The sequence below is a fragment of the Micrasema longulum genome, unplaced genomic scaffold (assembly GCF_059751315.1).
Source record: "Micrasema longulum isolate JH-2025_06_02 unplaced genomic scaffold, ASM5975131v1 h1tg000824l, whole genome shotgun sequence".
Lineage (NCBI taxonomy): Eukaryota > Metazoa > Arthropoda > Insecta > Trichoptera > Brachycentridae > Micrasema > Micrasema longulum.
In genome coordinates this window covers 1087694-1105412 of record NW_028278016.1, presented here as the reverse complement: position 1 = coordinate 1105412, position 17719 = coordinate 1087694, and the positions used below count along the sequence as shown (strand labels likewise).

The following is a 17719-nucleotide window of genomic DNA, read 5'->3' as shown; positions in this document are numbered from 1 at the left end:
TAAACTTCAACTAAACCTTTTTAAAGCAGTGGTTATTAGTAAAGCCATCTTCGAGATGTACGTAGGTACTATTTTTTTTATAAAACATGTATTTGTTATTTAGCTCTTAAAGAAAACAATAAATACTGATCATAAAGTTAACAATATTTTTTCTAATGTCAAATATACTATTAATAAATTCTTTGACCGTGAAGAAATTTAGGTAGAAGTTTTATGGCAAAAAAAGAGTCATAAAATTTGTATTTATTTATGTTTTATTATTTTATTGTTCATGAAAAATGTTTTTAACATAACAAAATGTAATAAAACTACATAATGTGAATGAAAAAAACGAATTTATTGCACTAATAAATTTCAAATAGACACATTTTTATCACATTACCTTATCAATCGCATCTCACATCTAGCTTCAATATATCTTCTCTTCAATACAGTCGAAAGAAATCCAATCTTCTAGTCCTATTTAAAATTCTTAACTCACTCTTTGATGCGCCTGAACTACTGAGCCCAATAAAATTAAATATCCCAAGTAGAAACCTCAGACAAAACTTACTCTTTTATACGGATAACCATAGAACTATGGTTTTCATTCCCCTATGCCCAGAATTCTTAGGTCTGCCAACAAACATCCAGTCTTGATTTCTTTGATAAAAAGTTATCTTCTTTCAAACGATCACTGAATCAAATTCAATTATAAACACCTCTCTCCCTCTTACACTCCCACCAAGTCTACTATATACCATTGTTTCTTTTTACTTTCCTTTATAATAATTTTCTATGCATAAATATGTTCTTAAAAATGCCCATTGGGCGTATATATAAATAAATAAAATAAAATCTCAGATTTAGCAAATATCGAGTTCCCCTTTAAGAATTTGAAAAAAAGACAAATGTCATTGAAGGTAATTATAGCTTTAAATCTCACATAAATATATTTGCGTGTGTATCGCCATTTGATATTTCATTTTTTTTCAAATAGTTGGGGGCAATGCTATATCTAAAATGTAGCAAGTATAGTGCACGTTAGTGGTAGCATTGTAAGTCCATTAGATAATGAAGGCAAGAAAGGCTTTTTTTCTATACAGGTGTTCATTGAACCCTGTCACATCTCAAACCACGATGATCAGTATGAGCAAGAAGACATATTGCCACATTAAATATTTTTTTTAGAACGAATAAAATTTAAAAAAATAAAATATAAAAAAAAGCAAATGGTTGCTTGCTTCTGCAGGGGAGAAACGAGGAGGGGGGAGTCTGATACTGTGCCGCGCTCCCCTCACTTCTCCCCTGCAGAAGTAAGCAACTATTTGTTTTTTTAAATATTTTATTTTTAAAAATTTTCTTAGTTCTAAATATGCTAATATGTCTTCTTGCCCATACTGATCATTGTGGTTTCGGATGTGACAGGGCTTAAAGAACACCATGTATATTGTTTTCAGTTTCATACACTTTGCCAGTTTTGATTTTTGCAATTCCTTAATTTTTGTAAGATTTTCATAATTTTTCATACGTAATTATTTATCAGATTTCCATATTTAAAAAAAACCTCTAAAATCTTAATATATTTTTAAAAATTAATGAAAATTCTATATTAATGCTGTATTTTATAAAAAAATAAGTAAGTGCTGCCTACCTCAGAACAGGTATTTACAAATACCAGTAAGGACAGATGATGTCTAATGTGTCTGTATACAAATTAATTTACATAATTGTATTAGATACCTTTGTCACTGTTTTGCAAACAGAACATATTGTATACTTGTATTATTTACTATAATAAATGACGATTTTCTGCACTGAACTGAAATGCGTCTTATTATGCGTCATTGATTAGCTGCTATTTTCTTTAGTCAGTCAAATGTCTACAGTATGTCCAAATGTATGTTTGTAGACATGATGGAAGTTTATTGCAACTGAGAGGGAAAACATTTTTGAGAAAGGAAATGGAAGTCTAGACATTTACAGTGCTTATGACCTGTCATTGGCTGGTTTATGTGACCACTTTACACACAGTGTAACATTCTCGAAAATGTTTTTTCTCACTGTTGCAACAAATTGAATCAATGTCTGTTAATTTCTTTGAAAATGAACATTAGACAATGTAAATAAACCATAAGGTATAAGTAATTATGTTTTGTGTTTATTTAGATCTTGAGTATAATAATTATTTAAAAAATAATTAATACATACTATTAAAACTAGGTATCTAGATATAATAAATGTTTTAAATGAATACCTTGACACGGGTTGAGCCCGGTGAGCTAAATGTATTTGTACATATTTAAAAAATATATTTACCAGTACAGCGGCTATTTTTATCCTAATATTTTCATTCGGACACAATCCATCATCGGAACAAAGATAAAGTAACCAGGGTGACTTATCGGCTTCTGGGCGACTTTGCAGTTCTGGTATCTTGAACTGGGCTGAGAAGTGGTACATAACATATTTCTCCATTGCTTCTGCTGTATTGCTGCCGAAATACTCCACCCCATCATGCATAGAGGTCTATAAACATAAGTAACCATGGCGAATTTTTAATACATGCGGTGTAAAAATGCAAAAAAAATAGTCAATGGTAAAAATACATCATGTAAAGAAACACAGATTCATTGCAATATTGACAATGATATAAATCATCTCTAGCGGTCGTCTTTCTTATCTTATCTGCTCAAGTATGCGCTAATTTAGTAAAGATACCGAAACCGTGACTTGAGCGAGACTATGCTTGATACAGGAAAAACATGCATTACTGGGAAAACAAAAACATTTCATTAAAGTTGGGCTATTCCCAATTAAATAAATTGCTTGATGAACTAAAAAACGAAAAGTCAAATAGAAAATCTAAGTGTTGCGATTAAAAAATATTACTTAAATCTAAATTTTATATTTGGAGCATTCATCGTCATCGTCATTCCCTTTCCGTACCCAATGGTGCATAGGGCACTGCATTGGTATATCTATTGCAGTGTATCTTGATCACTTTTGTCACATGAAGGTAAGACTGCAGTCTTACGCTTCAGGTACTAGTCCAGGAACTATGAAATATTCTAGTGTAAAAACAAAAACTGACTTTTTGGTTATTCATTATAATGAAATATTTAAAAACAACTTCGCTTTTGACCACTTTTTTTTTTCTATCGACCGGTTTCAAAGCTATACAAGCTTCTTTATCAAGATATACTTAACTAATAACTTAAACCTTATTACTTAAATCATTTGGATAGTTATTAATTTAATTTAAATAAATAGTGTATAATACTGTGTTTTATGTTTCTAATACTATGTTTTCTTATTATTCTGGATTGTATTAACTGATATTTTGTATTGTTCCAAAAATGTTTTCTTTTTATGTGCCGTCCAAAATGAGTTTTTTTATAACTCCTGAGAGTATAATATCTTGTTCGTGTATTTTATGTTTTATTAATAATATCTGTGGTAAGATGCGCTAACAGTTCGCTTGTAACCTCACATTGAACATGAATAATGGTAATTCTATGATTTAGAGCAATGGTGGATTGGCATTCGGATGTGCGGGCTGACATTGCACATAATATTGCTTGTTTACAACACCATACTAAACTCATTATGTATATAAAAGTTTTAAAAATGTAAATAAATACCCTGGCAGTATTATTGGTCAATCGCCGCCTGTGATAGTAACATTGTCATTTAGGTACTGTTTAAATATCTTATGGGGAAAAAATTACAAACATGAAGTAAGCGAATACAGAAAAATAGTGGTTGATCATTATTCTTTACCTTTTCATTGTAGAAGAGAAGAGTTGGATACTGTTTAATTTGCAAATTCCAACACAGTTGCCTGTCATCTTCACAGTTGACTGCACCAATTTTTACCTAAAATTACAATAAGTATGTAGCAAGGGCGTGCGGTGAGGTTTTCGATCAGGGAAGCAGTCACTCGGTAATAGGAACATAGGTAAAATATGTACCTACTGCCAACACAGTCATTCGAATAAGTGCTTTGAAATAAATTAAAAAGAAATTTCATTCTATAATTTCGGAATAAAATAATTATATTTCACAGTTTAATATTATAATACCATTGTGTCAACCGATTCAAACGCTAAATATGTTATGAAACCGTCACAATATACAAAAATAAATGTGGATTGGTTTGTTAGAATTGCTTCCACAGACATACTAAAGGTCTCAGCTTGCGCAAACGCGGACTTTAGAATTCAATACTGGGTGACCGCCTTAAAGAAACCAAAAGACTTATCCAGTTCCATATTCCAGAATTAGACGGAGCGCAAGTGTACTTTAATATTTTACTTTAGTCGGCGTATAACTGCGCGGTCGAAAGGTTGTGTGTAGGCTTGCCGTAATTTTTAGAAGTTAATAATGAATGAATATCGAACCCATCTCAGATCGCTACGATTAACAACAAACTAATTTAAAAAAATATTACAACAACTCGGTTCAAATGCGTAGTGATTTAAAAATAAAAAATTAACTTACAACTCCCTCTAGAAGTTTGGCCATTTTTCTCCATTCTGGGGCTAGATGATGACAGTGACCACACAATGGAGAGTAAAAGTTAATAAACCATACACTTTCTTCTACGCTGCTTTCTATGAAAAAAAATAAAATGTTTTAACTTATAAAATATGACGAATAATTAAGGGGGTTCTCTGGTTTGACGGTCGGATTTTTAAGCATTTTTTGTGAGAACCGATAAAGGGATAGAACTTTAGAGTTTTAATCATTTATCTATAAGTGTTTCAAGAGTATACATATAAATTTTTAGCTAAAAATATTCATTAGAACCAAAGTTATGGCGCTTTGAAGACACCTCCCTCGAAAAAATGGACGCTCACTCCCGCCACAAAATCAGCTGATTTGCTTATCTAAAACTAAAAAAATTGGCGGCGTTTTAATTTGTAAGCTTATATCCACGAAATGCACTATTATGAAAAGAAAATTTTGAAAATTGGATTTTCGACAGACTTCGGAACAAAAAATTTCGAATTTCATGTATTTTTTGTCAACTTTTTGTTAAAAAAAAAAAAAGAAATATTTAAAATTTTGAGATGATAATAGATCATTACGTGCGTCTATATATGTTGAGTCGACTCTATGAATTTGAAGTGAATCGGTCAAGCCGTTCTCAAGATATGATGGAGGAAAGTTTTAAAAACATAGTATTGAGAAAAACACGTTTGAAGTTTCGAGTACAGTTACAACTTATACCAGCACTCCAAATACTTGCCTCTTCTAACTGCTGTATCTTTATAATGGCTTCGAATAAATAAAAAAAAACACTTTACCAACATATTCTAGATATATTAAGGAAACAATTTATGCAGCAAAAAAAAACATTTTTTAACCCATCAAACCAGAGAATTGAATAAAGTCTGATATAATTTGAGTTTTTCCGCACCTTCCAACTACAAAATATCTAGTATATTTTCAGATTGTAAATAAATAATATTCATTGGTATTACTTATGCACAAGAAAGGCAAAATTGTTAGAACATTTTTCAAGAAAATTAGTTTTCATTTTCAGTAATCATTTTTTTTGTTGTAATTTTTATTATCATTCTCCTTTCCGCACCCAGTGGTGCACAGAGCACTGCATTGGTAAACAAACTAAAATGCAGCATATTTCGATTATCTGTTAAATGAAGGTATCAGTCCTACGCATCAGGTGCCAGTTTAGGAACCATGGAATATTGCAGTTTAAACTACCTTCGAATTGGGTTGTGGTCCCATGGCTAGTGTTGCGGACTCACGGATGGAGGTCCGTAGTCAAACCCCACTCTACTCCAACTCAATTTCCCCTTTTTAATAGTTAGTTATTTACAATCATTGAAAATGGCCACCAAAATTGAAATATTTGGGTAAATTATAAGAACGCTAATACTTTTTAATATTTCACGTCCACCCTGGTAGGAAATTAATCCAGCACCTTAAGAATAGTAGGCGAAATCGCCAACCATTACACAACGAGGTGGACTTATCTTCATTTAATTTCTGTTTTCAGGATTTGCACCCGAGAGTCAAAACATTCTTTATCCAAGTGCAAGTATTTTTCATCCGCCTGGATACAGAGATATAGAAAATTGTCATACAGAACTTCAACTGTTATATTTACCAAAATCATCTCTACTGAGGGTCGCAATTTGTGGATCGTCATCATAGATTCCAAACTGGTCTCTATAATATGTGTAGCTGTGATATTGTGGCGGCGCTTGGTTCTTAAAGTTTTTGGTACCATAGAGATCGTAGTCTTTTCTTTTAGTAGGATCTTTTAATATTTCATAGGCTTCAGCTAGTTTGACAAAATGGTTGTGGGCATCTGGATCATCCTGAAATAAATACAGTAAAATTTAAAGAAAAATGTTAAATAATATTCGGAATCTAAAATGAATTGTGTCATCGCGATGAATTTTAGAATCTTAGCTGACATATTTGTGAACTAATTGCTTCATTTGTCCGAATCGCGACAGAACTGCACTGTAAAGTGAAAAATTGAAACACACTTATTCATAGATCAGGTTTATTAAGAAATGCTTGTATTGAAACAAACAGATGAATTGAAACAAAAATAAGTAGGCATCTTCAGGACTGCTCGTGGATCTCTACTTAGGCAAAAGCGCTCGTTGGTCAAATAAAACAAAATAATACAAATTAATTAAGGAGTTATATTGATATTTTTATCATAATAATCGCATCACTCATCTCAATAAGGACGAATGCGGAACAATTTGCCATAGTCATAATACTAGACACTCCAATAAGGATTTGATTCTACAGAGAGGAGTTAATACTTTTTTGTCTCAAAGACAGGAATATTATATAGGCCCGAGGATACATAACCTTATCTCAGATTCATGGAAAAATGGTGGGATTGCCAGGCTGAGAAAGGTGATGACTACATTTTTAATCTGTATTGGTCGGGGGGAGTCAAGAAAGAGAAATTGTTATCCGATGTAGGACGTAAATTAATTTCAGTGTTACTGGAAATGACTTAGGATTTGGTTATTAGTTGTATATTTACTATTAATTTTTAAATCTGGAAGTAGGGCACACATAAGCACATTCGTGCTCTAATAATAATAATATTTGTTTTTTATATTGTTTATTTAAAATAAATATATATTTACTGTCTTTAAACGGGGAAGCTATCCCTAGTTAGAAAGCTTAGTACTATAAAAAAATATATATATATTTAAAAAATGAACTATGGAGTTATCAAGCTGCTTTAGTTTTATCTACAAAAAAAACATAAATATTACAAAAACAAACCATGTTGTTTTTCACATTCGTTGTCAAGTACAGAGTCTACCGTTTTTAAGCTGCAAAAACATTACATATTACTAAAAAATATTTTTCTTACCGGGTTTTTATCAGGATGTTTTAATACTGCAAGTTTTTTGAACGCTTGTCTTATTTCACGAAGCTCTGCGTGTTTCCCCACACCTAACAATGTGTAAAAATCTTCTTCTGCTGACAAATAAAATGGTAGGATGGCAAGAAAACAAAAACTATATAGCGGAGATTGCCCAAACCTGATAATGAAAACAAATTCATTAATAAATAATCTATTAATTTGTATTCTAAAGAATGCAAAAGAAAAAGTCTTTTTTTAATTTTACATTTATCAGAATATAGCCACTCACATTTTGAAAACCTTGATAAGATGTCCTTGCTTTCGGCAATGTTATCAACTAAACACTAAATACGTTGAACTACACATAAAAAAATAAAGACTTAATAATAATATGATAAAATAGGAGAATTTTGATAGGGCACAAATAACGCATTTTCAATCAAATCTAATTTAAAATTAACTAAGCCGGCAACTTGTAGCGAAGAATAACGTATACACATCCAGTAAATCAAAGGCGTGATGTTATTTTTTTAATATTAAATCGTGACCATTGACAGTTGAACACGATTGACAGTAGACAGTAGGAAAAAGCGTGTGGTTCTACATGTGTGGGTGTGTATTTCCTACTTACATCTACATCTACATCTACCAATGCCTAATGCCACAGTGCCACTTATAATAGTGTGCCGTAATCCGTATAATAAATAGAAATGTAGTTGAATGCATAGATCCTTGCTCCGTTTCAGATATTTAACTTGTACCTTGTACACACAATTTAGAAGATAGTGCGTCCGAGTTTATGTTTAGGTAAACGGTCAAAAAATATTATATTATATAAAATAATTTACGGCGCCATTTTCCTGTCAAGGTTTGCACACAGTTTTTCTAGAGTTTTGAGTTAATATTGTATCTAGAACATTTCATTTTTAACAAAGTTATTGATGTTTTTGTGATCGAAAAAGTACTGAACATATATTTGATTATACAATTTTTGTTTTCTCAAATAAAATAACCCGCCAAAACAGGTTAATGTTGCCATACTCAAACAACGGTTTTCTTTATATAAAAAATAAAAAATGAGTAGATAAAATTATATTTTCGAAAGAAACTTTTATTTTTAAATATACCTACATGTATGCATAAAAATATATGAAAAAATGTTAACTAATAATTGAATTCTGGGCTTAGAACTAATACCAATAAACATGATCTTTTATGCTTTTTTAAAAATATATTAAATTAAAAAAAGCATAAAAGATTTTTGCGAATTCCCAATAATTATAAAACAGTTTTCATCAACGCGGCAACATTAAATCGATACCTCATGAATCAAACATCGAACATCAAACATTGCCGGTTTTTAGGTGCCTAGGTTGCGTAAGGTTTTACATTTACATACAAACAAAGCTATATGTTGAAAACCAGTGGTCCTAAAACATTAAAAGACACCTAATTTTAAAATATCAATGCAAAAAGTAGGTACCTGTTCAAAATCTTCATAGTGACAAAAAAATATTTTAAATCATTCACAGATAACCGAATAGATTTCAATTATAGATTTACTAATGTTCTATTAGTGGAGGCGTATAAAAAAAAGTTCTTTTTGTGTAAAAAAGTAAAACACCAACCCTACATCACTTGATTAAGTGGCCACTTTACACACCGTGTAACATTCACCATTCAGCCTATATTTGAACATTTATATTACTTCGATTGTTTCATCTGTTGACTTTTGTGAAATCAAAGACCTAAAACCTGTATTGTTGTGGGTGAGATTTATTTGATTTAATAATTTCACCCACATACAGGCAACGCCTAAAAATATATTTCAATTTTTATACTACTTGAACCAAATAGATTTATCACCAATATGTTTTGAGTTTGTCCAAAATTTTTGTATACAATAAGAACTGGATTCAACCAACATATTATTTAGGTGTTGATTCAAACCCCTCGGGATCTGTTAATATTAACATATAGGTATTATTACTAAGTATGTTGGTGAAATAATTCAATTGGATGAATCTCACCCACAACAATAAAGGTTTCAGCTCTTTAAATTCACAAACGTCAACAAATGGAACAGTGGAAGGAATATAGGTGTTTAAATTTAGAGAGAATGGTGAATGTGACATGGTGTGTAAAGTGGTCCCTTAAACCAGCCAATGACAGGTCATAAGCCCTGTGGATGCCTAGACTTCTATATTACATTCAGTCCTTGTCTACAAAAATTTGAAAAAACTCGAAACATTGTTTATATTCTTATTATTATTTGTTATAGCTCAGAGTAATAATGCGTAACCTAGAGAGGAGCCAAAACGTAGGAAAACCATTCTATGACTATTAGGTATTAAGTTAGCTACAGTTCGCAGCAAAACAATGGGCCGTACTCAGGTCGCGAATTTCCGAATGGATATTAATTTGCATTTTAAATACATTTAAATATGTACCTGTGTATTTATTATTGCAGGGTTATTCCAATTTATTTTTTTATAATTTGCCTATATTTATTTTATAAAACTGAAAATACATGGGTGTGTTTATTTTTTTATTTATTCATTCATTTTATTCACAATATACTTATGTTACATTTATTGAGACATAAATCCCACCTCCATGGAACCAAAGTCCTGTGTTGAGTTTGTTTGTTTGTCTGTCACATCTCCAAAACGGCGAGTCGTAGCGGCCTGAAATTTGGACACGTCATTTTAGATGCAATTTCAAGGTTAATAACATTGCTATTTTTGAGTAAAATTTGAATCGACATCTGCTCGATAAAAACTCAAACTTTATATGGATGCCTAGTGCCGCCCTGACATTTTGCCTATAATCAACTGTCATTATCAACAGTAAACATACTTTAATTCACAAATTTATCTTCTGAATTGATAAAAAATAGTATCTGAAATAAATATGTTGATATAAGCAACATAATACACGTGTCGCGACAATAAATGCCAAAAATCAATGTAAATCATGGGAAAATATTCGAAATGAATTACCTGTGAAAACTGACTCCTTTAACACCTTTGACGCTCCTACTGCTGCAACCAAACATACTGCAATTCACCATAGTCGATTTTTATTTATTATAACATTAATATCCAATACAGAAGCATCCGATCGAACGGTTATGTTTATTTTGTCAAAAAAAACAAAATGTCCACCAATTGGTTGCTAACCAATAAACCAACTTCGCTTTCGTTCTATGAAACATAGTTATAAGGCTTCTCTCTAGGTTACGCATTATTACTCTGAGCGTTATAGGCCGGCAGCCTTTGCTGATGCGACTATATTTCGTGTACTGATTTTTGTCCAAGTTCTTCTTCTTTCAAAAAAGCATCCAAACCTCAGAGTAATAATGCGCCAAGCTATCACGCATAATTACTCTCTGAGATCCAAACGGTTTTTGAACTGGCTGACCAAAATAGAATGGACCACTAGACTTGACAATTTATTCCAGTCTGAAACTACCCTGCTGGAAATAAAGTTTTTCTTGAGATTGAAATGGAATTATTCTGAATCACTCTCGCGGCCGTAGAAAACACTTTGATCTCGCGTATTTTGTATGTAAATACGCAAGATAGAAGTGTTTTCTACGGCCGCGAGAGCGTTTGGAGTATCACCCCAGTTATGACTTATGGCCTCGTAAATTTGTGCAGTCATAGTTCTTATAAGTTTCTATCAAGTCCCCTCTCTTCCGTCGTAAATGTAAATAAAATATATACAGGTGTTCTTTAAACCCTGTCAAATCCGAAACTACGATGATCAGTATGGACAAGAAGACATATTAGCATATTAAAAAAAATATTTAAAACTATTTTTTTTTAAAAATAAAATATTTAAAAAAACAAATGGTTGCTTACTTCTGCAGTGGAGAAGTGAGGGGAGCTCGGTTTATCAGTGTATCAGACTCCCCCCTTCCCACTCGTTTACCCCCTGCAGAAGTAAGCAACCATTTGCTTTTTTAAAATTTTATTTAAAAAAAATTTATTCGTTCTTAAAAAATATTTTAATGTGCCAATCTATCTTCTTGCTCATACTGATCTTTGTGGTTTCGGATGTGACAGGGTTTAGTGAACACCCTGTATGTACATACATAAAGTAGCATTTAAAAAAGGTTTATTGAGTAGGTATATCTTCGGTAGACTGAAGGTAATATTATTTTATGATGGGTAACGTAGATCGTATATTGTTTATGTAATAGGTAAAACAAATCATTTTCTATCAATCTTCATTAAACTTTAATATGTGTTTGACATAATATATATTAAATCAAATCTCTTTGTATTTAGCTACTAGGTTTCGTTTGTATGGCTGTAATAACATTATGTGGATGGGAATTATATATTAATAATTGTGATGGGTGGTATGATGTCTAAAACTGAAACAATGAAGTAGGTACAATTTTAAATCGGATTTCTCAATTTAAATAAAACATTGATTGGTAAAAATAATTACATGAACGCATTTATCTATGAATTCTCTGTAGTTGTTTACTAATAAAATAATTGCTTGGATTTATTTCTTAAAATAATTGACCATTTAAACGTAAATGTTTTCCATAAATGTAAATAATATATGTAACTACCCCTTGTATCCTTTGATGAACCAAAATAATATACTCGTTTATGTAGGTATATTTATTTTCTAGTATTCGACTAATAATGATGATTGCTTTTAAATGGAAATTTGACTGGTCTGAATTGAATTGATTTGATTCCCATTAATTACCAATCAAAAGCTTAAATAGTTGGAACAGAGCATTCGGAGAACCGTATACCTGCTCGTAATTGGTGTAAATATTAAACATTTAGACAGTGGTGTACAGTAGTAAAAATAATGACTTCTTTATGAAGAAAAATTGTACCTGTGTACCTATCAAACATATTAACACAACGATCTACTGTATTTAAATACAAATGTCACTCTCGCTAATATACCTATCTGTGTTTATTTAATGTACACGTAATATTACCTTTATTGTTATATGTAGCTTCATATGTCTTTTCCGTACTAATGGTGCGTAGGCCACTATAGTTAATCGTATTTGATTACGGGCATTAAAATATAGTTTTGTCTATATCGGCAAGAATACTTTAAAAATAAATAAAAAAACTAAAGTATGCTACAAAATGCGCTCATCATAGTATTTAGCTTTATTTACTTTGCACAAGACGGACAATGTTTATAAAATTATGTTGTGTGAGAAAAATAGATTGTCCTATGGTTATCTTATGTATTCTTTATTCTTACAAAAAATACAGCAATAAATTTTTTTACAAGCCAACAATTCTCATTGCTTTGCGTATTTGAAATCATCAGATGAGTTGGTAAAATTAAAAGTATACATTCATGGGTGAATAGTTTCTCTAATAATAAGTTTTTAATTTTTAGTTATTTTAAAAAAGAGAAATATTTACAATTTGTGTTTTCTTTGAAAGTCATTGAATAATACAATTCCGTATATAAAATATAACCAAAACCCTGGACGAGTGTTTTCGACTTTATCGCTGCTTTTAGGTGACTGACTGAAAAAAAATTACTGGAGAGATAACCCCGCTTTGTTCTGTAATAGTTGGCGCATTCGTCTACCATTCTTGAGGTCCTGGGTTCGATTCCCGCGAGAGTGGACTTAAAATATTGAATTTGAAGTTTGTTTAAACTCAATATTTCATTGTTTTTGTACATCATCATTCCATGTCCGCTCCCTAGTTGGAGCATATGGTATCCACAAAGAGTCTCCATGCATCTCTATCAGCTGCCAACTCATTTGCGTGCGTCCCGAAGTTCTGACATAAACTACCGACAAACAGTCAGCAGTGGACGTCCATGATGTCCAGAACCTGATGCCTTGTAAAGTAGGCAAGCGTGGTTAAGGCTCTCAGGAGGCATCCCCAGTATATGGCTTAGACAACCGTATCACCTCCGCTTGACGACAGTTGTCACCGGAGTTTGCTGCGTCCATTCTCTTATTACTTCATTCGTCACAAAGTCAAACCACCGCACCCCCAAAATTCTTCTGATATATTTATTCTCAAAACTCAAAATTTTGCTGTTTTGGGCCTTAGTGAGGTGCCACAATTCGCATCCGTAGAGGAGAATGGGTGTTATGCAGGTTTTTGTACTGACACCTGAAATATAGCACTGATCACCCTTCGTATATAACAGATGATCGAAATACGCTGAATTTGGTTTACCGATGAAGTGCCCTTTGCACCACTGGATATGGAAACGGGAGTAATGATGAAAACATTACTATAATTACTTAAATTAAGATTTAAAATAACAATAAAAAAAGTTTTTGTTAAGGCGCGCTTAGAAAACTTACTCCCGCCACCTTTGATTTAATTTACTAACCCGTATTGCGTTTTGCAATGGAATAGGTATAAATATGATATGCGGCTAGTTGGGTACATTTAGCATTTTGAATAGGAAGATGCAAGGCGTTAAAAAAATAGACTTGGTTGACAGATATTTAAGGTTCCCCATAGTAGTACTTCACATTTTTGGACTATGGAGGAAAAACAACAATTGGTGTCTTTACTTGATTCACTCAGTTTCTTTTTTATTTTTTACTCAGTACTTGTACGCTCTTTTCCAAATTATTTATATGGTAAATGTATGGGGGGACATTGAGAAAATTGCCGAAGCTTCATTTCTCCTTCTTACCCAAGCGACGCTCTGTGTGAAAATTATAATTTTTGTTTGGAAAAAACAAGAATGTACTCACCTTACGGAATCAATGAATAATATTATATTTGCTCCTAGCAGACCAGCTCATATGCCGTAAGATTGAAACTAATTTTCATGTTATTTTTTATACCTATGTATCCATTGATACACATTAGCTGTTTGATTTCCTTTGTTTTAGATTGCCTTTTTTAGATTTAATTATTTTTTTCAGAATCATCAATGTTAGTTCATCGGTTCAAGCTGTGGAATATTTTGTATTTATTTCTATGTCTTCTTTGACTATTGCCCTTTGGGCAATATTTCCACTAATTGATGCAGCTCCGGAAGAAAGGGTTTTACCATTTAAAGCATGGTAATCAAATTAGTTACAATATAGATTGATTAAAATAGGTTAAATTACATTTAAAAGTTATTATACCACGTTCAAGTTAAACGTTTAAGTTTTCAATGTTTTCAAATATTTTTTATTATTAGTCATAATATTAAAATTAACAATTTTAAGGTATCCATTACCAAATGATTTGACCCCATATTATGAGTTGCTGTATTTCTACCAGATATCTGGAATTTGGTTCAGTGCGTTAATTAACGTCAGTATTGACAGATTGTCTACGAGTATGACAGCTTTGGGATGCGCCCAAGTGCAAATATTGAAAGACAACCTCGTCAATGTAATAATATTTGATTATTCTCACTTGAATTATAAAAAAGGGAGTCCTTAATGATGACCACTTTTTAATGTTTTAGATTGAAAACTACTCGAAACTAGATATTGACATTATACAAAAGAAAGAATTAAAAGATAAAAATAAGTCGAAGTACATGCAATCATTCTATTATGAAAAAAATATAGACCTCGATGAAATGATTTATAGAAATCTGGTTAAATGTATTTATCACCATAAGTACATTGTTAAGTAAGTAAATTAAAACAAACTTTGGCCACGTATGTAATTGTAAAAAAAAAAACATAAATTGATTGCGTTGGTGCATTAATGAACTTTTTTCTAGCTTTATTTACAAAATGGAAAGCTGTTTTCACTGGGGAATTTTATCTCAGTTCGCTGCCAGTGTGGGTATAATTTGTATTACAGGATTACAACTAACACTGGTAAGTTTAGAGATTTATAAAAATACAATATTATAAAATTATCGTTTTTGAATACCACCGCATATTTACTTGATATTATGTTTTTTTCAGATAAGCCCATCAAGTCTAAAATTTTTCACCAAACTTACTTATTTAATAGCAATGATGGCCCAAATATTTTTTATTTGTCGAATAGGAAACGACATTTCAGTTTTAGTAAGTACATGTATATTTTCAAACATTGACTTTTTACAAATATGTATATAAACCTTCTTCTCGATAGCGCTACAACCTAGAGCCAAAATCGGGCCTCTTCCAACTTTTCTCATCCTCCGTCTTCCAATTTGCGATTTGTAAAAGTTTATGTCGACTTCCCACTTCAGCCTAGGTCTTCCAATTCTTCTACCCGCTGGATATCGTGATTCTCTTAAGTTCCCGCGCATTTGGCATTCTTTGTACATGTCCAGCCCATCTCAGCCTGAGTAATCTCATAATATTTATATGTGTTGAGAAACTAGAGGCTTAATAAATTCTGTACAATTCACATTTCGTCTTATGCAACACTCTATTTTTCATGGGACTATTAATTCGGCGAAGAGCTTTCCTTTCAAATATGTATATAAATATGTTATATAATTAAATTATTGCTTGGTAATAAAATATATACCATTTACCTCGATCTGTTTATAAACCTATAATCAGGTCCTGGAAAATGTATCACTAGAGGATTTCGTTAAAATACAATATTTAACTACAGTAACCTTGTCGAACTTCAATATTTTTTACAGAGAAAACTATTTGATTTTTTTCTGTCTAAAAGAGCAAATGAAATTTCTAACTGTTTTTAAGATAATGCCAAATTTTTTTTTGAAATCAAAAATAAATTATTGCGTTTTTATTATTTACCCTAAAATTTAATATTAAGGGGCAATTTTCAACGAGTTGTAAATAACTCACTATTAGAAAATGGGAATCAAGTTGGGGTAGAGTGAGATTCAAACCACGGATCTTTGATCCATGAGTCCGAGACAGGACCAGAACCTAATCTGGTGGGACCAAAATTTGCACTGACTGCATTGCACCCATTGTTCGCTGAGTCTATTTGAATTAAAGGGTTCCAAACAAGCCAAAATACAAAAAAATAATATATTATTAGTAATTTTGCCCTTAATTAAAAAAATGTAGGTTGGTTTTAGGGAATCTGGTAAAAAAAGTACCTTTAAAATATGAAAACATCTGAAAGTTAGATTCGAAAAAAAAATTAGTCCGGGTCAGTTCTATCTCGAGGTCAATTGTACTGCCACAACTGCCCCCGGATAAATTGGTATAATTGCCCCTTATCGGTCATTTTAAATTAAAAGGTAAATATTTGGTTATTCATAAATTCTTCTAAACCCAACATCAAAACATAGACACAAGTGTCAAAAGAAATAAACGCATTAGTTAAATTATAAATATAAGACGGACAAATCCCAATACTTTAACGTGAATGCGATCTAAAAAAACTTACTTTTGACACAAGAAAAATTTCACATTCTAATTCCTAGTCCCTCAGGCAACTCGGAAAATGTCCAGACATGTCAGATGCGTCGCCTGACAGCATGTCATAAATGTACCTACTGTGATTTACGAGTAATTTGTATTGGTACTATCGCCCCCCGGTACAATTGCCCCCGGTCTACCCTACGTATTACATTATTACACATATTTTCTGCACGATCCTATATTAATGATCGATACTTCGACAAATGTTAGCTGTCGTATGTGATATAGATGTGAAACAACTAAATTGCCTTTACCAAAAATGTTAAAAGTTTATGTAGGTACCAATTTTATATAGTTACTTTCATGCAGTTTAGGGGTGCACAATTTTGATTTTATTACTTACGCTTTTGTTGGTTTTAAAATGTTATTTGTCTCGAGTTTGTCTTTGAACATAACGATTACTGTATTATTTATTGTTTTACCCAGAGTGGGGAAATAATTGAAGCTGCCTATATTTCGCCATGGATAGACCGTAAACGAAGTTTTAACACGTCCCTTTTAATATTTATGGAAAGATTGAAACAGCCTATCATCACAAGAGCAGGACACTTTTTTCCATTGTCATTACAAACATTTGTGTCTGTAAGTACATAAAATTTTAATAAGACTAAATGAATTTTCTGTCAAAATTATTATACATACCATAAATAATTTGCTATTTGCAGATTCTTCGATCTTCATATTCATATTTCGCTGTTCTTCAGCAATTGAATTCAAAATAAGGCCCTGCTAAATATAATTTATTTCACCTCTATAAAAAGTGACTTCGAAATAAAAAAAACAATTATAACAATAATAATTGGGTTTATAAAAAAAAATATTGTGTACCGCTTTTTTTTTTAAATTTCAAATGCTTATCAAAGCATCGCTTCAATGTAGAACTAAAAAAAATTCAAAACACAGAAAATCAATTGGTTTTTAAAAATCAAATCGGAAAGAACAAAAGCGTTAAAAAATCATCCATTTACCAATGTAATAGTGTATTATTATGTTCAAATCATTTATTTTTTGAATAAATATTTCTAAAGGTC

General features: G+C 31.6%; 2 protein-coding genes across 3 annotated transcripts in view; one reads left to right on the top strand and one right to left on the bottom strand.

Annotated features, from left to right (window-relative positions):
- Nucleotides 1-8141, bottom strand: part of LOC148278819 (endoplasmic reticulum disulfide reductase DNAJC10-like) — a 19232-nt gene extending 11091 nt beyond the window's left edge. Inside the window, exons 1-6 of the mRNA XM_088230874.1 lie at nt 7647-8141; nt 7364-7535; nt 6119-6332; nt 4483-4595; nt 3763-3858; nt 2299-2508 (exon numbers count right to left, since the gene is read on the bottom strand). Coding sequence (XP_088087000.1) covers nt 2299-2508; nt 3763-3858; nt 4483-4595; nt 6119-6332; nt 7364-7535; nt 7647-7648 — 807 coding nt within the window. The 5' untranslated portion in view covers nt 7649-8141. The remainder of the gene's footprint in view (nt 1-2298; nt 2509-3762; nt 3859-4482; nt 4596-6118; nt 6333-7363; nt 7536-7646) is intronic.
- Nucleotides 8023-17719, top strand: LOC148278818 (4-vinylanisole receptor-like). Of its 2 annotated transcripts, XM_088230875.1 has the most exons (7): nt 14271-14405; nt 14556-14724; nt 14801-14970; nt 15065-15164; nt 15255-15359; nt 17115-17270; nt 17354-17719. In XM_088230875.1, the coding sequence occupies exons 1-7, from the start codon at nt 14320-14322 to the stop codon at nt 17408-17410; spliced, it is 843 nt and encodes a 280-aa protein (XP_088087001.1). In that variant the 5' UTR covers nt 14271-14319; the 3' UTR covers nt 17411-17719. The 2 variants fall into 2 exon arrangements, with proteins under 2 accessions (XP_088087002.1, XP_088087001.1); XM_088230876.1 differs by lacking the exons at nt 14271-14405; nt 14556-14724 and adding an exon at nt 8023-8164.